The 23,421-nt window shown below is 38.0% G+C and overlaps 2 protein-coding genes across 15 annotated transcripts in view; both read right to left on the bottom strand.

The window, feature by feature from the left end:
- The window catches only part of LOC110190420 (band 7 protein AGAP004871), a 48,260-nt gene extending 39,287 nt beyond the window's left edge, over positions 1–8,973 (bottom strand). For 3 of the 7 annotated variants that reach the window (XM_086833579.1, XM_086833582.1, XM_086833580.1), the window contains exon 1: positions 8,846–8,973. In XM_086833579.1, coding sequence (XP_086689705.1) covers positions 8,846–8,863 — 18 coding nt within the window. In that variant the 5' untranslated portion in view covers positions 8,864–8,973. Of the gene's footprint in view, positions 1–6,199; positions 7,224–8,845 lie in introns of those variants that run through there. The other 4 variants (XM_086833578.1, XM_020960897.2, XM_086833581.1 and 1 more) reach the window with 2 other exon arrangements.
- A 936-nt stretch (positions 8,974–9,909) lies between these two features.
- On the bottom strand, positions 9,910–23,409 carry LOC110190262 (beta-1,4-mannosylglycolipid beta-1,3-N-acetylglucosaminyltransferase brn). 8 transcript variants are annotated; one of them, XM_020960627.2, is made up of 4 exons: positions 23,272–23,409; positions 22,602–22,659; positions 11,673–12,698; positions 9,910–11,451 (listed from the first exon to the last, which is right to left on the bottom strand). In XM_020960627.2, the coding sequence occupies exons 3-4, from the start codon at positions 12,597–12,599 to the stop codon at positions 10,966–10,968; spliced, it is 1,413 nt and encodes a 470-aa protein (XP_020816286.2). In that variant the 5' UTR covers positions 12,600–12,698; positions 22,602–22,659; positions 23,272–23,409; the 3' UTR covers positions 9,910–10,965. The 8 variants fall into 8 exon arrangements, with proteins under 8 accessions (XP_020816286.2, XP_086689692.1, XP_086689691.1 ...); XM_086833566.1 differs by having other exon boundaries at positions 22,740–23,397; XM_086833565.1 differs by having other exon boundaries at positions 23,107–23,393.
- Between the last annotated feature and the right edge of the window lie 12 nt (positions 23,410–23,421).

Raw genomic sequence — 23,421 nt, 5'->3', positions numbered from 1 at the left:
CGGATTAGCTGATGAAATGTTTTTGCTGTGAGTGGTTCTCAATGCACTCGGCCAGATGGCAAAAGACAGGATATAAAAATGTATAAAATTTCACAATGATTGTCATAAAGGAAATGAGAATTTCCAGGATTCAAGAGAAATATATATGAAAGAGGGGAAGCTGGCATGGCGAAACTGAATAAAATAAACACTGGGAAAAGATTTATTAAAACATAATAAAAGTTTAAATAAGAAAATACTTATTTCAATGTAATTTAAATGAGTTTATAAAGTAAAGAAACTATGAAAAGTTTACCAAAGAACCTAATAAAGTATATATAATCCTCAGAGATTGTTGTGTATTCCCAAAATTTAATATTTCTAATGGAAATAAAGAATCACTTGACCCTGTTAGACTTTAACTAGTTTCCTTATCTTAAATAAGTTTAAATTTCTTTCCTTTATAAATGATAAACCTAATTTAAACACATTTTCCTCTATGTAGCAGCTCAAATATTTATTTTCATTTCCACAAATTTTCCTTTGTGTGTTTGGGTGCATAAATATTCATTTTCATTTATCTCAATGAACTGCAATGTGTATTCTTCGCTGTCTGCTGATGATTTGTGCTCGGTCAGGAATGAAGTTTGTAATTTATTTCATCAAATAATAGTTTGATTGATGACCCCAAACAAAAATAAAACCAAAACCAAACAAAATTTTAATCCAAAATCTCCGTAAGCAAACAATTTCCCCCCTATAGCTATTTGAGCTATGTGGGAAAATCAGGGAAAATCTGCGCCGTCACTCACACTCGCAAAAGTCATTTGGACAATGCAGAGGAAATGTGAGATGCTTTGATGGAGGTCAAAGGGCACGTGGGTACTATTTGAGCGGCTGAGCACGTCACGTATTCGACATGTAAAATGCGCAATTCAATTTTGATCTAAACACGCATTATGCAGCATATTACGCATACGCCATGTGAGCCGCCATGTGCCCCGCCAACCGGATACCATAAAACAGAAGCAATCTAAATGCATGGGTCCTATGCGGAGTTTTCCCCGGCTTTTCCCCCTCCCCGCCACATTTCAGCTGGGGCTGTCATATTAACGGCTCCTGCATATTGAAAATGTTTTGCCTGCAAAATGTGACAAACTTTCAACGATGTCGTTGTGAGTTTTCGGCTGCTCTGTGTTTGCTGGCTCCCAGCCAGAAATCTGCCATGTGCGGATGTGGACTGGATCCACGAGTGTCTGGCCCGGATAAGAGACACTAAGCCACCTGGAGAGCGGCGAGCGGAGTGGGTCTAAAACAGGTGTGCTTTCTGGCTGGATGGCAGGAAAAGGCTATAGACCCAGTGACTGACTTGTTTGGGGGCTTCAATTAAAATGTTGCCGAAATTGCTTTTTGTTTTGCAAATAAAGAAAACCTGCATAGAATATAAACGAAGATACATGCACATGAATGAGAATAAAAATGAATAAACTTAGATAAGTACAATTTACACAAATGCTTTTGCAGTAAAGTGGATAGAATTATATGGGAAAACAGTGACATACAAAGGGAGATTAAACATATAAATTCTTGGCAATTTCGGAAATAGAAAAGCCCAAGCATTAGGGAAATTGGAAGTGGATTAAATGATAAAATACCAGAGAGCATTATGTATGGTAATATAATAAAGTACAATAAATATATCTATGCTTATAGTAAATATTCATTGACAGAGACTTTAATAGAAAATGTACTAGACCTGCGGCTGAAATTGCAATTGTTTCAGAGCGAATTATGTAAAAGTAATACCATAAATAATTTATTAAAGATTTACTTTGTGGAGAATTAACAAAAGTTAATTTAAATAAATGAAATATTAATGAAGGCAAAAGCTTAGACAAAGTAAAGTATTTAATACAATTATTTCATTTAAATTTTGAAAAGACAATTTGAAATAAACGAAACTGGCATAGAACTTCAAATGAATTTTACTTTCACTACACTCAGTCAAATTCGAAAATAACTTTTAAAATTAAAAATGTTTACTTGCATAAATTCATAAAATTTTAATTTGTTCAGAATACTTAGAGTTATATTTTATATTTGAACTTGAAAGTTATTATTTGGTCTCAGATAATTTAAAATAATTATTGATTACAGTTTTTCTTTAAATAAATGATGCATAATATATAGAATGAAAAACTAAACAGAATACTTTATATTTAAAAGCTCTTTTATACATATGTAATAGACTTTAAACTAAAACTAATTTATATATTTGCATAAATATTGCATAAAATAGAAACCCAATCAAATGAAAAGGTTATAGAAATGTCAATATTGCACCCGAGTAAAAAAATAATAAAGTGAAAATCCCACAAATATGAATGCATGAAGGCCCCCAGAGAAATCCATAAAATAAAATAAAATAAATATATACATATATAGTGGCATCAGCAGATTGGAATGGGGAATGAGGAAAATTTGCCGGCTTGAAAACTTGACACCAAATTACGTTTAACTTAACCCCAAAGTTGCCACTGGGGGATTGTGTGTGTGTGTGTGTGTGTGTGCAATTTGCATAAATCTCGTGGTAAATCCTTGCAAGCCAAATGAGCTTTGAAAGTTTCGAGAAGACGATGCCGTCAGCACATCCTTCTACCTTTTCTTTTTGATTTTATAAATGTGGCGGGGGAAAACTTTGGCATTTGCTGTCGCATCGATTTCAATTTCACCAAATTGTCGGTTTCCCCAGCTCGGATTTAATTAAATGCAATTGCGATTGCACTGGCAATTGCCCCGGCAAGGACACTGGCGAATGAAATTCGATGTCCAACATTTTTTCATTCCCCACTCTCTCGCTTGCTAGCCTGGGTTTCTTTTTTATATTTAAGCTGGCCGTGTAAATTTAAACATTTTCATTTACTTGTCTGTCGGTTTTTCCCGCATTTTCCCTGCTGGTTTTCCCACTTTTCCGCTGTGCCCTCAGTGGGGTCTCCGCGGCCTGCTACTTTGTCATGCAAATTAACGGGTATATTGTAGCGACATCGCGACCATAACCGCAGCTGTAAGTCACACATACAAAGAGGGAGAGTGAGAGGTCCTGGATACTCGCAGGACGATACGCACACGGGTCCATAAATAAGCCATTGGCGGGATTAGTGCGAGCGAGAGTTGATGGCCTGTACTTTGCCACATATACTGAATAATTAATTTTTATTGATCGGCGGTCGGCTGTTGTTTATTAGTTTTTCTGGAGGTGGTGAGACTTTGTCTGGCCCTCTTTGCGGGTCATAAAGGACTCACAAGGACCTCTTGCGGCCGCCATTGTTACCCATGTGTGCCGCATAATTATCTAACACACACACACTGTTTACCCAATTGTATCGCGCTAATAAAGTTAATGTGCTCGCTAAACTGTTGGCCATGACTCGCCTTGTGCCCCAGATGACCCTAACCCGTCCCAGGCACACTTACGCTTCTTTATCCCTATTCCTAGCCCAGTTACCCCCTTAAAGTCCGAGTGCGAGAAGTGCGCTAATTGCCTTTCAAGTTTGTTGACTGAACCATCACTTTCTGGGCTTGGCTTTCCCAGGGAAACCGAGTGGTGTAACGGGAAACTTTCAAGTGGCGGCGGATAGTTTGGTAGCTGGGAAATAAATTCGAGAAAATAGTTGTGGCATGTAGAGACAGCTGAAGACCTAATCGATAATAGTTTAAAGTGCAGAGATCTTTTGAGTATGTGACTAACTTGCCTGAGAGCAGCCATTATTATTAACTATAAGCTAGACACATCTCAGGAGAACGTGCCTAAATTCTAATTACTCTCGAGGGGTTTAATTTGGGCCCCAAAAACATTTGTCATACATTTTTATGGTTCAAAAACTAATTGGAAAACGTGGGATATTAATTCTGGGGGAGCGTGTTTTAAATTAATGAAGAATTAACGGTGTTTAGTGTAATTATTTTAAGTTATTCGGAATATTTTTAGGTTCTTTAAAGTGCTGTAAAAAGTTTCCTGTTTATTTTCTACTAAAAATGAATTATTTTATTACATTTTAAGGAATACTTAATAAAAGAAGAATATTATGAATAAGGATTTTATGTCTGATTTATATATAGATCTGAATCTTTATTTAGATTTTTAAACACCTTTTAAGATCATATCTTTTACTTTTAAAAGTTAAAGACAGATTTAATATTATTAAATTAATTAAATCTTTTTAAGTTTCTAAACAGCTCTCAAATATCTAAAACCAATTTAACCAAATTTCATTATATTTTAAATAGAAATGTCTGTTATTTATCCAATGAACTGCATTTCGTAAATTCCAATAGCTAAATATTTGTTTCCCTCTATTTGTGTTTGTGCTTATCCTTTGGCCTTCGCTCTGGGCTATGTTACATATTTAAATTCCGCTAAACAAGCAGATAACAGTATTTGTATGCAAACATGTAATTATCCGCTGTTTACAACCGATTTAAATTCCAAATCCAAAAATCCCTCCCCAACTGATCTAACTTTTGTGACCCCAAAAGGCAACGTCAAGTCAACGGCAAACCAAATATTTGAAGAAAGCTCAGGAAAGACAAAGGATCTGAAACTGGGCTAATGCCTGACTGAGCTCCAGGTGCAACTATGTTACTACTACTACTACTCTCGTTCTCAGCCTCCTCGGGGGAAGCCTTTGGCCAAATATTCGACGTAAAACAAATGCTTAAGGCAAAGGAGCCTCGGCTAAGTGCAGTGTGTAACTGCAGCACTCAACAGACAGAAGCGACGGTGGCGAACTGATTAAATATCCGGACCACAGTTGGCGGAACGGAATCGCAGGAATCCCTGGAATCCCCGGCTCAGTTGTACACTCAGCATAATGCGAATCCATGTAGGGAAATGTAATTTGAGCGGCAAAAACAAACAGCGTGGCAAAAAAGCATTTGAAAGCCAGCCAGGAAGTTGGTCTCTGGGCAGGTGCTTGTCCTGGCTGGCTGGAAAAACAAAGGCCGCCGCTGGATATTTGCCTTGCCACTGCAGCAGGAGCAGGAGGAGGAGCATAACCAGGAGGAGGAGGAGCAGCACCAGGAGCAGGAGCAGCTGCTATTCTCCTCTTGGGGGGACGCAAAACAAAGCCTCGGTAAACAGCCGAGCAATGTGATTAAAAAATAAAGGAACACAGCACAACAATGGGAAATGGAGCAGACGTACACGGTGGGAAAATATCAACCAAATTGGCCTTTAGTTTCATTGTTTTGCCCTTTTCCATTTGGTGAGGGGAAAACCCTTGGAGATTTCACAAAAGTATGCCATCAAATATTTCATTTCGAAAGCGGTTATAAAAAAGAGGAAACTGCAGACCTTCGAACTTCCCTAACAACTTTTTTTTATGGTCACTACAAAATTATTTAGGAAATATAACATTTTATTGTGTTTTAATTCTCATGAGTGTTGTTAAAGTTTTTAGCAGGATTTAATTCTTAAAAAATTAACATTTTAGACAGCTAAAAAATATTTGTTTTTCTTTCTTTGCATTCTTTGTTAGCTTAAATGTATACGTTTAAAAACATATGAAATAACATCTAAATAATGATTTAAAATGTCTTCTAAATGCCTTTTAAAACTACAACATTTTATTGACTAGAACTAGAACTGTATTTGATTTTTTCTCAGGCTTTTATATATTTTATATTTATATAAATAGAATAGACCTAAAATTCCTAATAACTTAAATTTGATTAAGTTGATTTCCATTATTTAATTAATATATTTTTGGCTCTTCCCTTTGTTGAAAACTTTAAGTGTTGCTTTAAGATGTCTTTCGTTTTCAATAAAATCCTTAAGCGGTCAATGACTTTTGGCTTAAAGTAATTGAACTATTTTAAGACCACTTGTAAAATATATAAGCATTTATTTTCTTTTGAAAAATCATTATAAAATGCTATTAAAACTTCGTAACTAAAATAAATTATAACTATATAAATCCTGGTAGTTCTGGCTTTGATCATTTTTCACAGCCCGCTTTTAGGCACTCAAAAACATATGATGAAATTATCACTTGGCTTTAAGCACTTTAAATAATGTTAAAAAATATTGTAGGGATGCTATAAAAACACTTTATTATTTTTATTTTGCATATACTACTATATTTTTTTCTCACTGCATTTGATGACTGCATAGTTTAAAAAAAGGACATGCCTTTCGGTTGGAATTGTGACGGGGACTCACCTCGTAGCGTGTGTCGATTTCTGGCAACTTCTCCAGGAACTCCTCGACCATCTTTCGTTGCACGTGCGCCGAGCCGAGCAGTCACACACACGCACGCACACACACACACACACACACACACTCCCGCACCCTCGCAGCACGCACACTCGCAGCCAGGCACAAACACACGCACACTCTCACACACAGATACAAATAGTAATGAGAATCCCAAAATCAGTTGACACGCACCAAAGCGAAAGTTTCACCTCATTAATTATGAACAGTTCCTAATTGCTGCTGGCAGGTTTTATGGCTTTGTTCTACCTTATAGATAGATTTTCGTTTGTTTTACGAAACAATATCGAGTTAAAGCTGAAACACCTGTTGTGATTTTTGTAGTTGTTGTTGTTCTTGGATGTCACGCACTGAGAAATTCGTAGGTTGCTGTCCCTCAAAGGTTGTATCTGTGTGTTTACTGCTAAATTTGTTATGTTTTTTGCACTTTCCGTTTGTAGATGTCCTCTTCTGATTGATTGTCCTGGGGGGAAGGGGTGTTTGTTGCTGCTACTTTTCTGTGTTTTGTGTGTGTACTTCCTGGTCACTTGGCACTTGAATTTTTTTTGGGCGGTATTTTACGATGGTTTCTAGGAGGTTTCAAAGATGCGAAGATGCAGCGGGCGCGAAAAAAGGAAGCTGAAGCTGAACGAAAACATGTGCCAAAAAACTCCCTCTCTGCCTTGGCCAACTCCTTTTTGGACTCCTCGGTGTGTGCGAGAGACCAACAACCAACAAACGCTGCCCGTTCACTGCCGTTCAGCACTAACAACAAACTGCAGAAAAACAAAACATTTATAGCCAGGCCAGAGGCAGCAGCACCAGCACCAGCACCCGAGTCCGCGTATCCTTTCGTATCTGAACGGCCCGAGCGGGATGTTGTACTAAAAACTGGCCAATCGACAGCTGCCGAGCACCGTCACTCCATCAAATCCGATGCCGATGCGATGCTGGCCGATGATGCCGCCGCTTGGCTTCGAACAAGAAGAGTGCGGTCCTTTTGCCGGCGCCGGCGCAAGGACGATGCTTAAATGAGGGGCACACAAGTGGCAGAGCAGCAACTCCTTCTCGCTCCTGTATGTATTCCGCGATTTCTGGGGATTCCCCCTCTCGACTTGACACACATCCAAAAGCTTGCGATCCAAAAACAGCAGCCTCCAGTGGATCGCATTGGAGTGCCGAGTACCGGAGTGCCGAAGTACCATAGTACCGGAGTGGCAAGTGTGCGGAGTGTTGCATGTTGCATGTTGCCTTTGTTTTGCCAGCACTTGTAAATAATTTGCTGCTAACGAAGGCGGCGCCACTCAAAGAAGTCCGCATCTGAAGGACCCTCCTCTTGCTCTATCTGCTGCTCCTTCCATCCGCCGCTGCTCCTTCCACTTCCCCAGGATCACTAGATCTGCATAAGTCGGCTAACAGTTATCATTAATCTCAAGCACAACGCACAATGACACACACCGCAATTGATTGCTGTCAGCGGGTGTGTCTAGTGTGTGCGTTTGCGTTTGCCTAGCAATTACCACAGGTAAAAACTAATGCCGGCAAGGAAAGCCCAAAAAAATATGCCCAAGGGAGGTGCACTTTAACGACACTTAAGAGCTTACGGGTCTGACAATTGGATAGTTAAACAAAGGTCAATGTTGTAGGGAATATTTGGGGTTCGATTTTAAATTCATTAGGTAAATTAAGATTAATTTCTAGATTAATATCATATTTTATTTGTTCTTAATGAATTTTATTTTAATTTAGTCTTAAAAAATTGCTTAGTAAATTTTGTACCTATTTATATAATATTTTTTCCATAGGGTTTAACTTATGTATATATATTAATCCCTTACAGTGCAACCTTAGAAAATATATTAGTAAAATTTCAATTAAAGCTAAAAATTAAATACAGTCATATGTTAAATCTAGCAAAGTTTTTCTACTGATATATTTTGAAATAAGTAAGCATAAATAAAAAAAAAAAAAATTGTTTGTATACTTTTCCAGGGTATTATAAATTTGGTGCGAGAAACAAATGTAATTTACAAATTTATAAACTTGGTATGAGATTTATTAAGGTAAGTTATAAATTTTTTAAACTTAAATTTACAAAAAAAAAAATAATAATAAAAATAAAATAATTAATATATATATCGATTTAAAGAATTCCAATTTATATGCAGTTTAATCATATTTTATAATTTAAAATTATTACCAACACAGAAAAGCTTTCAAAATTTAAATTAATGCATTTTCGGTTTAGTTCCAATAAATTACCCATAATCCAGTTGCAAACTGATAGAAAATAGAAAAATCAATTTACCGAAGTTAGCTTCCCTTCTTGTTTAGTTTCTTTAAACATTATAATATCTTACTCAAAGGTCAAGGGCATGGAATATAAAACTATAAAATAAACTTTTCCCTAATAAATTGATTACTTTCCTACATTTTTAGACAAAAGCCGGCTATTAATCTCATATTTCAACACCAAAGTGCACTTGTGGACTTTCCGAATACTTAACAATCACCCATTATCTCGATTCCCGCTATATAAATACACAAGTTCCAGTGTTAAGCCAATCAGTGATAAATAATTCCTTAGACAGTAGTTACAGTTCAAGCACTTACCGAACCCATTGCTGCCATGAGTGTGATGTTCTATCCGTCGCTGTACTCAATGTACTCAATGTACTCAATACTTAATGGCCACCAGAGTTGAACCTGTGACCGCACCAAACGACCAACCAAGAAATACTGAGCTGCCGGGGAATACGACTAATCATAGCGGCGAAACGCAGTGCTATAATGCAACAATTGGCCGGCACACACGTCATCGCGGTGGAGTAGGTCCCGGGTAGGGTCCTTTCGTGGGAATAAAAACAATTACTTGTCAGCAGGACAGCACCCTTTACACCCTCCATGATTATCCCCATCGCAGGACCTCTTAACCCCGAATAAGTGGCCCTTGAATGTAAATTCAACGCAATTCGACTTGTTCGTCCAACGTGGCGCTTTCGAATTAAATTCAAGTGCTTTGCTATTTGTGGTGGCGATTTTGAAGTCCTTGAACACAGCTGTTGCAGTGGGTTACCTTTTCCAAGCGCTCATTGAATTATTTACATGGCAAACAGGTGAATTAGCCGAGGTGCGGGCGTGTCCTGGTCAAGTGCAAATATGACACAGGCACGTACTATATCTATGTACGTAATGAAAAGCTTTAAATTATTCACAAAAGTTCGTTTTCAATGACACTTTTTAAAAGAACCGCCACAGTTTGAGTGTTAATTACAGCTACAAGCTGATTGCTATGAAACTTGGGTTGGGACTATACTTATCTCTTTTTCTCTTTTGTGGAAAGAGAACAGTGTGGAACTTGTTGAGTGAGAACAGTGTGGAACTTGAGTGAGGACAGCTTGAAAATTATTTAAATCAATTTAATTATTTATGATAACTATAACTAAAACGCTTAAATTATAAATGATGATTTTTAAAACTAAAAGATTAATAAACTATTTTCCAAAGGTGCACTCTTCTTGAAGATTTGCAGTAATTTATTGCAAAATAAGCGAACAAATTAAAGAATAGCACCTCAGATCTACAAATGTGTTAGAAAATTATTTACTTTTTATGCCTCATTAATAAATAGTTCTTTAAGATCCCAAAGAATACCATTAATACACAAAACAATCAAATTTCGTTTGCAATTTGTATTTGGAAATAATTTTCAATATAATTTCTGACAAACTTGAACATTTAATTAATTTCATTTAGACATTTATAAATTTCATTTGTTACAATTTTCGTTCTTGTTCATCGTTTTCAGCGTATTCTCGGACTCGTTCCCTACTTTCCATTTGATATTTCATGTTAACGTTCCTGCCTTCACTGTTCCCACTTATGTTATTCTTTAATTTCATTAAATTGATCGGTATAAATGTGTGATTTTTGCCGTCTCTGCATATCTTTTTGGCGTTACTGGAATTACTAGAATCGAAAGGATACAAACAGAAAGATGGTTAGCTACAAAATACACTTTGCGCAGTAAATAGAATACAAAATAAAGAATAATAGGTAAATATCATATAAGCGCGTACGGCACATGCCGCATATTTGTTCCTACGTATATTTTAATAAATTACTCGCTTCGTTTTTTGGGCTAAACACTTGTCCGAATTCAATATTTTTTTGGTTTGGTTATATTGCCTGCCTATATATTCATATTACTACGATCAAAAAAGACTTGAGTCCTCAGTTTGTCAGCTCGCGCTCTATTTAGCCTAGCCGTGTCCCTACGTCGTTTCCTCAATTAAGTACTATGGTAGAGTTGTCTTATATATTAAGAGTTGTGCTTAAGGTTAAACCATGTTGCGGTTGCTCTGCTCGATATCATCACCATTGTTCTTACTGCTGCTGTTGGAGTTTGGTGTTGTTGGGGTTTCTTTTGGTTGTTGGTGTTCTGGTTCTCTGTTGGTTATATTGGTGAGCGATTCGCATTGGATGTACATACATGACTATTAGAATAATGCTTAGATTAGTTACGGTTCCGTATGATACAAATGATTGTAGGCAGGTGGTTGGTGGTTCACTTTACTTGCAATGTTCCGTTGTGTACGTCCCTACAAAAAATGCTACCTATCAGTAATCAGTTAACATTATGAATAACTACAAAATAAAAACCTAAGCTTAACGAAACCCTAAAACTGAACAGCCAAAGAAACTAAACGTAATTCATTGAGTTGCCAGTCAAACTAGCTGTGGCCGGAGCTCGTCTGCGCCTCGGAAAAATTCGCATCGATCACCGCTGGCGCGATGGTGTTGGAATTGGAAGAGGATGCTGATGCTGATGCGATTGAGGAGGCGGGTGCTTTTAATGATTTGCTTTGTTTTAAACTGCGCTCGTGATCCATCACCATCTGCCAAATGCCAAATATCTCCTCTGGCGTGACAGCATGGTTGGTGAAGAGGAAGGGCGGGTCATCTAGATCGGTCGAACCCTCGAGCAACTGCCAAACGTCTTTGCTCTCCAAATAGTGAGACATCGAGGTGATTTTTGTGCCCGTCTCTTTGGCCAGGATGCCCGTGACGAGCACATCGTCCACCCAAAAGTATTTCGCCTTCTGGGCCGCCTTATACAGTCGATGGACGACATCCGAGGCGTATATGATGGCCATGCCGGGACAGTAATGCGGGTAGAAGCGGTGGGGGTACTCCTTGTAGGTCACCCGCCACTTGGACTGCAATGGAATGAATTTAAATTAGTAAGGCGGCATTAATTAAAACGTATTTTCAAGGGGTTTCGCTTTCACATATATTCTCTATCGATTTGATGTGAACCACTTCAGGTGGCCTATATCATTACATTTGCTTTTAGTAAGGCTATGACAAACCGACTTTTGTACAAATAATTCTAAGCAATTATTTAATCATTGAAAGCGCAACCCCTGATGGGACTCACCCGATAGCTTCGCTTGACCCTCGACTCCTTGACTACTCGGCAGAGCAACAGGTCCGGTTGCGCCAGAAGCTGATGCTCCGGGAACGAGGGATCCTCCATATACTTGACCAGTTGCGGCGTATTAACGAATACATCGTCATCCACCTTGACCAGCAGCTGTGCGTTTGGACAGTTCTCGGTGAACCACTTGAGACCCATCACATGCTTGTAGGTCATGTTTCGGTAGGCGTCCACAAAGTTGCCCTGGAGTATATCCCCGTAATATTTGTTCTCCCAGCCAAGATATTTCTGCCATGTGGGGGCATAATTACTGGAAACGGCACCGAGCAGAAAGATCACACGGAGCGGCGTTTGGTTTATGTATGTGCGATTCGCCCACGTACTTCGGATGAGTCTCCGCTTCTCGGCATTGTCAATGGCCGAGTGGATCAGGACCAGCGCCTTAACGTCCTTATCACAGGCTGGCTGACTGATCTGGTATTCGAAATTGGGCATGTCCATCAGGTGGGTGGTGCTCTGGCCCAGGGAAGCGGGCGTTCGCGGAGTCGTCGGCCAGGGTGTGGCCGGTCGCTCGAATGTATTGCTAACTAGGCTATCGTTAAGACTAAATGTGCGACTAGGCTGGTATGGTATTTGGTTTGGGTTGCTCCGGCCACCCCGGTTCCGTACGTATCCTCCAGCTGACCCGGCTACTGCTGCCGCTTCCGCTCGCGCACCTCCTGCTGCAACTGCTGCTGCTGCTGCTGCCGCTGCTGCTGCTACTCCTCCTCTGTTGGCACTCATGGGCGGATGATGGGTGCTGCTCATACCGGCAAAGTCGACCATTACCTCCGGTTCCAGCAGCGTCACCTGCTGCACACTGACCAACCAGATGACCAGGCAGACATTCAGGCAGATGATCAGCAGGCACAGCGATCGCTTGTCCATCCTAGCGGCTTCTTCTAATTGGATCTAACTCTATATCCGGACAGCTCAGACGGAAGCGTTTTCTGCGTGCCTTGGCCATTTAACTCCGGATCCAAGTGGCTGCAACGGTAAAGTGGTAATAATAGGTTAGTAAGTGTGACAAGAAATGAAATTAGCTTATCACTATCACAGTGATAATGGCTGGGCCATTACGGTAATTGATTGGCACGACATGTGGACAATTTCCTAAGTGACCAACCGGTTTAAACGGGTTAAGCGAAAAGCAGCCGTAGTGGCTCCTCCCTCTTCCCACTGCTCTTGGCCAAGTTCACTGAACTGACGTCATGCCATCGCAACGCACTTGCCATAATTCATTCAGCGCACACCTGATGTATTCCAAGTGATTCCGACACCGCACTGAAAATGTCCCCAAGTTCACACACGTATCCTCTCTCCCAGCCGCGCCAATTGAGACTGAACCAGCGCAAAGATAAGTTGACTTTATTGATTAATTGATAGCGAAACAACTGATTAAAGACCCTACTGGTGTTGTTGGGTAATTTGGTAATAAAACGATTCCTAGAAATGTACAAAAATTTATTGACAAAAGCATCTCCATATGACTAAGCGTGGCCAACTGATTAGGACGTTATCGATACACATCAAGTGTTTAATAATTGTGGTAGTCTCTTTTTAATTCAATCACTTTTCGTGGCTATTAAATGTTCAAGTATTAAACTACATGTCACATGCGAAATAAAGATAAGAACAAATTGACATTTAGCGGAAAGATATGCCTAGCAACTTATCGAAGGGCTTTGGTGCAAATGAAAACAAGGTCAATTGACCAATTAAGTGATTTACTGGGCAGTAATCATTAAAAAAATAAATATTGAAGAAACTATTAATGAGTTATGGAATGGTTTCTAATTTCTAATTAAGTTTGTCAATCGTTGTAAGCTTCTACAAACATTTGCAAACTTCAATTGGTAAAGAAACATACTGATAAGTTATCAGTTTTAGCCAATGTACTTTTTTTATATCAGCAAAACCTTGCCCGTGTGCAAACCAATTAAAAATTTATAGTATACCATAATGATTAATTGATAAATAACATACTCTTGGCAGTCCTTGTCTCCAATTATTGTTTTGCCAACAGTAATATGTATATAATATTTTTAAAATGCAACCGGATGTGGCACTTATCCGTCACTAATGCAACTGACAAGCGTCAAAAACAAAAGGAGAAGACTGAAAGTCACAGTCACGTAGAGACTTTAAAGAAATAAGGTCCTACATGAATTATATAAAATAAATATATGCGTACCTTTTTGCTATGCATATTGAATATTGTAATGATTAGCAGGCACTTGTTTGAAATCAACGCGACAGGAGAGAGTCAACACCTTGAATCGAAGCCTTCATGGTAAAATGCAACGAATTGTATTAGGACCAAGGGGCCTTTATCAATGTTTGTCTCGATTAGATAAGCCACCGGAGTTTTTTTTTAGTTTTCGATAAGATATATTCGTTTGTTAATGACAGATGGTCTGGTTTCCGGTTTCTGTCCTGTTCCGCCCTATATTATTTGTATTTAAATATTTTATGATTGCCGACGGGAGAGAGAGAGCGTCACAAGTATAATTCCGAAGACCGAAACGGAGCGTCCAACACGAAACACTATAAACTTTTTATTTTCATGTAAATTCCCCGCCAGAGTCAATAGCATTCTATGGGCATGGTTAATGTAAAAGGACTGTACTCCGGTCTGGTTGTTAATGGTTCATGGTAACACGCAAAGCTCGTTCTGTTCCAATAAAAGCGTCTCTGTTCTAGCCAAATATAGAGGTATCGGCTTAAAGTACTCTTTTTCAGGGGTGAAAAGAAGTGAATTTTCCGGATGCGACGGCCTCAAGATATGCAAAAAACTAATTACAACCGAAGCTCTGACCTTTCCTAACTGCAGAACCTGCAGACTTGGCCAAAAACGAACGAACTGTCGACAACTTCTGCTTTAGGCTTTGGGCCAGACCAAGGCCAATGTGCAATGTGCAAAATGAAGTTTGCCTGCAGGCCCGATTTCGAGGGTTGATTCACGAGTAATTGACTGCCAACGGTCACGACATTTGATGGCAGCGATTAAAGTATGTATAGGAATATTCAAAATAAGTAAAATATTTTGCTTGTTTTCTCATCTATTTAATTATTAACAAAAGAAATTGGCTTTCATGTTGTATTTTTTTTAAGGAAACTGCTTTTTCATGTTACAAATTTCTTATCTAGATTGCATGTGTCCTTGGTAAAAGTAACTATTACAATCTAGTTTCTTGAATCGAAACAAAGTGATTATCCTTTAATCAGTATTCAAGATCTTACATTTTCAAATTTTCATGAAAAATGCTTAAGCCAAAGAGTTCTATAGCTGTCGAATACATTCTACTCAATAACTATCAATGAACTTTAATAAACTTCATAAAGGCAGGTCCCAATGACCTTTAATTAATAATTGTATTAATTATCTGTGGGTTACCCATCTCTGTTGGACCTATAAATAACCTGACCTGCACTTCGTGACACTTGTGAGCATGATAAGAATTCAATTACTCGGTGGCTTCATCAATTACTTGATTGCCCTTTGCCCTGAAGCATGGGTACTTTATATTCCTGCAAGATATATAATAATTGCTTACAAAAAGGCAGACGGGTTCTGGTAGAATTAATTAAGTTAAGCACACATTTTCCTAGAGCTTGAACTAGTTGAAAACATATGCTTTTTTATACTTTATGGTATAATAATACTGTACAATCTTTATTATTATTGATTGATTTGCACTCATTTTGTTGTATGATTTAAAAATTATAGACTTGACCTAGAAAATGGTAACATATTTGGTTAGTAATACCTTCCGATTGGCTGGCAAATATTTGCTTACGATATGAAATTACAATGAGTAAACACTCCCAGAGGGAGAGCCGATGATGATGGTTACCCATGGTGCCTTGTCTGTGCAAACATTCCCCAGATGCCTCACCTTCGCGGCCATTACTGTGTGTTCACACCTCTCTCCTGAACTCTACGAAAATCAGCCTAGACTTCGCCTATATATAATATATATGTATATAAAGAATATTGGGGGGATTGGGTGCTGGGGGATGGGATAGGCTGGTTGCCAACGATGGCATTTTGCAGTCGATAAAATGCCAACAGCAATGCCGAACAACTTTTTCAAGTCGAAGGTTAAATTTTATCGTGGTCTGAATGGGCTACAAAAACATCGACAGCTCTGGGCTGGCTATTCTTCTATTGTTTATCGGGTCTATCTGGGCTTTGATTAGTTGCAGGCCGCCGCCAGAGGAGGAATTGTTTTCATTTCATTCAGAATGGCAGCCGGTTGGCACGGCGAAAACTTGGCTGCTGCCCAAAAACACTTTCTGAATGCCTGTCATGTTGTCTCTCACTCGGCCAGCAGCAGACAATGCAACGAGAAAGCCAACTTTCCCGTGCACTCCTGATATCCGAGAGGGCCTTGTGGTAATTGCCATCAATTCGGGCAGGAATCGGGCTGCAATATTTATACACAGTACTCTGTGGTGGAAATACCGGGAAATATGTAAATTTAGTTACATTTCGATGGTGGTGGAAGGGTAATAGTCATAGTCGTAATAGTTTTAAGACTGGTTCTTACATGGGTTTAAATCACTCAAGGATTTTCAGGCACTCCAAGTAAATTGTATGCCACTATTTATACTAAGATAATTCTTGACAAGTCAAGAGCTAGGCAAACAAATAAATACTATTGTACACCTTTAAACACCTCAAACTTATTTCAAGGCAGCACTTAAATACTGCTCGTAATTAGCAACAAAGCGAATCGCTCTACACTCAATAACAAGCAACTTGAAAACAAACAACCAGCTATAAACATGAGTGCAGAAAATTGCAATTCCAATTTCCAGTCAATGAGGCAGTTGGTTTAGGAATTACATGTAAGTACATCATCTAAGAGTTGTTTAATCGAAAGTGTGGAAATAGGTTGTTTTTTTTTAGGTAGAGCAACTTTAAGAATGGGTTTTTATAATCACTAGAAAACACAGTTTTTGTTGGTGACTAACAAACTGGTTTGTGACGTTAAGTAAGTGCAACTTGAAATAGCATTTAATTTATTTCGCAAGAAACTGTATAGGTAAGTTATAAATAAATTATCTATTATATGTACTTCCCCATTTAAAAATTAATTAATCTTAAGGTAGTGGAATTTATTTTTAGTTTACTTGACTTTAATAGTGCTTTTGCTAGCAAATAAATATGTATTTAAAGGCTTAAATTGTGGCTTTAAGGAGCTTAGTTCTAACCATTTTATTTGTATTGTACTATTTCTAGGCTACCTTAATTGGTTTTGTCAGTAATTGTCACTACTTGTGACAGTTAAATATAAAAAAAATGCTAGAAAAGTCATTAACATTATCTTTTTTCTTGGGGGTAGAGATTAACTAGAGTTTTTGAGGTTTTATGTCACTAGACAACCATAAGTTGAGTTGTAAAGTTAAATCTCCAACAAAAGTTATAATATCCCACCATATTCTTTAATGACTTTAAATTGTAGTCTTAAACAGATTTACTTTTTGCATTCCTAGTAATTCATTCTGTGAGTAGTAGCTACTTTAAATAAACAATTTATAAAAACAGCAAACAAAGTTCATTTGCATATGGGAAAACGTTTTCTAATTGCTTGAAAATGTTCTCAGTTTGATAATAGCCCCGCATTGTTTATGCTTCGAAATTAAACAGATTCCAGGGGAACCTGAAGCCTGGCATGCTCGCAGCTGGAGATCATAGTATATGATATATATATGTCACTGTAATCCGATGGCATCTCAAGAGCCCGGAGAGCGTTGCATTCGCCACTTGGCATCCTGTCGCCGCCATCAAAAGGGAGTCAAGTGAAGAGAGCTCAAGCATTCAGCATTAGGCCCCCGCCGTTGGGGTAGACAAATGTCCCTCACATGTTGATATCTGGCAAATGTTGCCATCCCTACTATGTATATGTTTACTTACATATATTTACACAAGTATGTGGGCTGCAACACAGTGCTATGCTCACACATGCCACAAGGCAGACACACACTGCAAACAAATCGCACACTCATGTCAGGGTCATTATCAAGAGATTTATATGTTTAAGGTAAGGGAAAACCTTAATACTTTGGATATGATGAATCCATTCCAGATGCTTGTTTTATAAACTCTATAACAAAACCTTTTTAAACATTTTCCTGAGTGCATTCCAGCTGAGAGCCTCGGAAAAACTCGCCCTGTCCCACATGTCGAAAAATGTGAGTCAACGGAGCTGGCAGCGGCTTGAAGGAGTTCCGCAGACTAGCAAAAAAAGATATATACATATATATTTTGTATGTTATATAGGAGAAGGGTAAAACCCAGACGAGTTTTATGCTGCCAACATGCCGCAATTACTACATGCTCGGCCAACAGCCAGGGGGAGTTTCCTGTACTGTTCCTGTGGGCAAACTTTTCCCATTTTCATTTCCATTTCCATCGCTCTCTCTCTCACGTGGCCAACAAATTGCGGGGCAATGCTAAATAACGATGCCAGACAGATATTTAAGCGAATGTGGGTGCAACGTGCATGCAATTGCAATTCAAGTTGCAATTTAAGTTGCAAACATGTTGGACAACCCAGGCACCGGATGCGGAAGCAATCTGCCTGAGCCTCTGACGGTTTATCCGCCCCTTCACAGGATTTACGAGCAGTATCTTGAGTCCTTCGGCTTTGGCCTGGGCGTTGGCCCAATAACTTGAAGAAAATACAGAATATAGATTGTAACATTTATTATTAAATTACAAATATCCTGAGAGCGAATCTAGCTTTGTTTTAAAAGAAAGATAAGAACTTTCTTCAATTTAAAAGAAAAACAACTTAATCTTAAGAGTAATGTTGAGTAATATTAGTCATATATAACTTATTTCTTATGACTTAAATGTTTGTAAAGCTTTCTTATGATTTCATTATCTACATGGCCTTGCTCCCATTTCCATTTCCGACTTATATCTTTCGGATATCAGCAAGAAAGAAGGATTATAATTATATTTATATATAGATATGAAATGAAATGCAGTCAGTAATGAGCTGAAATTCTAAATTTTAGAGAAATTACTTTGATTTGCTTTCCGTGTACAATGAGATGCTGTCTCCTTGGAGTTTTCTTCCAGTGTACACTCGCCACAAAGCCATAATTAACTCTTGCTTGCGAAAAGCCTGCGGCTGTGGACATTGAATACACACAACTATGTATGTATGTGTGTGGGCTTTTGCAAGGAAGTTTTCCGTCCCGGGACCCTGAAGTCATAAAGAGTATTATTACTGAAGGCAACCCAAGAGGGATCATACATAGTGTATGTTGTGTGGGGGTGAAGGGATGATTGGGTGCCCGGATGACAGAGCGGAGACAAATGCATTCGGCTTGATTGAAGGACAAACTGAGTGAGTGACAAACCAGCGGGCGCCGCCGATTGCCAATTAAAAAAGCCAGCGGGGATAGAGAAACCGTGAAAGAGGGAAATAAAAATGCAAAAAAGGGGAGCGAGGACACACCCAGGTTGGAAACGGAACGGAACGGACCGGGTCCTGGCCACTTTATGGCCTGCCTTTTGGGGTTGGTCACTCTCTCTCGCACGCTAAATAATTTATGAATACATTTTCCTTAGCTGCGTATGAAAATTTAATTACGCGCGCCTTTTGTTTACATTTTCACAGGCCAAAGTCCAGCGTCGAACCCTGGAAATGAACGGCGAAAACGAGTTCTCAGCACGCACTCCCATCGTTTGTATCGGGGCAAGGAACGAATTAAACCAGAAAATACAAAACATTTGTTTTTTAATAAAGGAATATCCCACTTGTATGCAAAAATAAAGAATGAGAATTAAGTGATACAAAACAAATGTTGGCGGTGAAAAGAATAATATATGATCGACGTGACTCACTTTTCTTGGGGTTTGCAGAGTTCAATTGAAAAAAAGTGTCAAGTGAATTTATGTATATTTATACATCTCACATTTCTTGTCTCTTTTATTAATGCAAATTTTTTGCTGATAAAAATAATTACCAAGAATTCGCTACAAATTGATATATGAACTCTGTGCTGATCTTGAAAAGTTGCTGATGGAACGGTTTCTTCTACAAAGTAAGAAACCCTGGGAACTGCATTGCCTTGAAACTAAACAAAGTTCTTTCATAGAAATCTTCTATATAATGCAATTCAGAAATATGCGATCTAATTTTGTAATAAATTTTTCCACATGCCTGGTTTTTATAATTTCCATGGGCAATAAATAAATTCCAAACTTTGCAAACATCAACATAAGCTTAGCCCCCTGAACAGATACAATATATATTTAAATTTCGTCTGTTTTACGAGGCGGAGAGCGCTCCTCTTTACCGTTTAATTAAGAAACGCATTTATATTTCTTTTGTTTATTTTTCAGTGGTCGAATGCTTAAGTTGAAATTTCAAGTACACATGTGCAAAAATGAAATCAACAACAATTTGCAGAATATTCAAATAAGCAATCATGTATTCTCTATATATTGACATTCCTCTGAAAAAGATAATACTTCGAAAGCTTGAAACAATTAACTGACTGCACTGATTTAAAATATAAAGTATGGCCTGACGATGACACTTAATATATAATCTCATCAGAAAATCAATAAAAGATTAGATTTCATTGCGAAACATTAATGAAAAAATATTGTATTTTGTTGTTTTTAAAGAAAGCTTTTTCTTTTATTAAGTTATTTAGCTATTATATAGGTTTCTTGTGCTTGATGAGTCAAATGAAAACTTGATTATTTGATTAGGTCTTAAAATTGAAACCTTGTGCCCCACAGAAAAAGAAACTGAATACAAATATAAATATCATGTACATAGACTGACAAGTCTTAATATGGAAATTAAAACTAGTCACATGATAATCCAAATTGTGTTTTGTTGGCAAATTTTATGTGCTTTTAAGATAACACAATTTGCAAACACATAAATTTCACTGGGATCGGAAATTCGAGCCGGAGTAAAAGAGAAAGCTAAAAAAAAAACTTAAGCCGCTGACGTTGACGTGACGTCGACGGTGAGTCTCCGGTCTCCCGGGGTCAATGTACGGACCATTAAAAGCAACACCGCGCAACGTGAACGGCCTAACGTCCAACGCTCCGTGTACCGTCAGTTATCAGTGGGCCATAAGGCCCAAAAGGTGGCGAATAGAAGCCAGAAATGCGGATACTCAAACAAATAAAAACAAGAAAATGTAGCACAGAAAGAAATTAAATATAACTTTAGAATTGTACATAAAAAAAACTTTTTAAAAATGATCTTAGTTCGAGGAATTTTTTTTTTTTAGATTTTGTACTTTATTAATCATTTAATATAAGTAATATTAGTAAGAAGTTTGCAAAGCAATAAAATCAATTCCATCCATATTCTTGATCAGCATCAACAGTCGAGTCGATCTAGCCATCTCAGGCAGAAAAAAAAAATGTACCAATTCTCTTTTTTTAATAAGAGCGGTAACAGTTAAAATTTTAAAAAAATTTTAATTGAGTAATAATAATAATAATTTTCGAATTGAAATGAATGCTTTGTGGCATTGGTATGTATGAATTTTCAAAATTAAATTTTTATAAAGAATTGTCATAAAAATATATTGATAAATAATGATTCAAAGAATCCGAATATTTTAAACTTATGCAATACGATCTATAATTTAATTGTTTCTTGTCCTATATTTGAAATGATTAAAATTTGAAGTTATTAACATTCAATTTGTTGCAGTGCTTCGAAAAAGTTTGTTAATTCATCGTCAGTCACAGATATTTATTTAGAGAATGTTAAAGAGCGAGCTTCACGCGGAAGCTGCTTTCAACAATTAAAAAGTAGAGCTTTAAATTTCACGAAGCATGTGATGTTATACATTTAGGGCGTCAGAACAAATTGATATAGTATAATTAATAGATTAATTTGTCATTGGTGTCAATAAAATAAATCAGAACTGTACTAAAAAATGACAACGAAATTTTTGATTTTCGGGGTTCAAAAAGGTTTTTTCATTGTTATTTTCATTAAATCAATATGAATAAATGCATATGTATTATGATCAAAGCAATTTAATTAAATCGTTAATTGAGATGCATTTCTTTTTGTGAAAATTATACATAAATATTTTTGCAACTATTAAAATAGATGACAAAAACATTTGTTGAATGCATGTACTGTAATTATATTTCCTTTTCCCTATACAGTTTCACATTGTTTTTATCTGAACCTTAATAATTACATCCCAAGTCCATATAACGGAAATATAATCGCTCTAACGCTTTATTACTGTGCAAGCTAACAAAAGCTCCACTGTAAGAACGAATATGCAAACACTCTCGCAATCTTTTGGCAGGCTGACGCGCGTGCTAGAGGGAGATGCAGCGTTGCGGTGGCCCGGGCGGTACAGTGGAGCCGGCCAAGGCCATTGTATTGCAAAAAAGGCGCAGGAGCCGGAAAGGGGACCAGGAGAAGTGGCAAACAGGCGAGCAGGCATGCGTGCCACTGTGCCTGAACTTGTTCAAGGTCAGCCCCCAGCCACGGCGACAGAGCCATGCAAAAAAAAAAAAAAAATAGCAACAAAAAGAGCACACAACAACGTTACGAAAAAGAACAACAACACAAGACGGCTGGCCAAGTTAAAGGCGATGAAGAAAAGAGCGCATAAGAAAAAATTCCACAAGCACACACTTGGATACCGGGAGACAGACAGAGAGCGAGAGTGAAGAGGCGCGCGCGAGAGAGAGCGAGAGAGCGGGGGCGGACACCGTGGCAACAACAATGAGATGCTGATAAGAAGCAACAAAAAAGGCGTCAAGTGCCAATTGGGAAAAGAGAGAGATAAAACCCAAGTGCTGCCGCCGCCGCTGACTCAATTAGTTTCTTAAATGTATTGATAAATATATGATATGATATATACCTGCTTGGCGGTTGTTGTCCTGCGTCCTCCTTGGTTGGCACATCAAAATTGGTTTATCCTTTCAGAGAGACAGAAAAATATTCCACTTTGAAATTTATTTATAAATGAAGAGACAAAAAAAAGTAAGAGCACACGCACGCATATTTAGGTAACAGTTATTAAAGCGAAGTTGGAGCGAGACAGCTGAAGATAGAGATAGGGAGAGTGCTAATTCAACACACACGCTCGCAGTTCAATTTTGTTGCTTTTTTGGCATCAATTTGTGTTATTGGCAGCTCGAATAAATTTATTTAACACAATTTTCGAAGAGAGACTGCGGCGCACGCACATACACACACGCTCACATACACAGACACGGTGGCAGGCGAAAAGGAATGCAAAGGATGGTGAAGAAGAAGAAGAAGCAAGCTGAAGGATGCTGGACCTGGACTTTTCACTTTGCATCACTTTTCTCGCCTCAGCGACGTCGTTTTGCACTTTATATTTGTGGAAACATATGGCTTACTATTTCTTTAGCTTAACTGTATACTTCAGAGAAAGGTTTTTTAAATTTTCCATCAAAAACAAATAAAATAACAGCCGCCACACACCGAAAAACACCGTTCGCTGGTCAACTACATTTTCAATACGAATGTTTTCTATGGTTTACACTATTTAACTAAAATGGCACCTTTTGGTTTTTTCCCGGCAATTTTTTTTAATTGACAATGCTTTTTAAGTCATATTTTTTAAACATTTTAACGGGAGCAACACGGGCAACGCGTCCGCCTTTTCTTTTTGTTCAAACAGAGTGACCGTCTCCGAATAGAAAACGGAAACT

This window comes from Drosophila serrata, unplaced genomic scaffold (assembly GCF_035046125.1).
Source record: "Drosophila serrata isolate PLE 108 unplaced genomic scaffold, ASM3504612v1 contig_272, whole genome shotgun sequence".
In the NCBI taxonomy this organism is placed as follows: Eukaryota; Metazoa; Arthropoda; class Insecta; order Diptera; family Drosophilidae; genus Drosophila; species Drosophila serrata.
The sequence above is the reverse complement of the archived record's forward strand: the minus strand, read 5'-3'. Positions and strand labels throughout refer to the sequence as shown.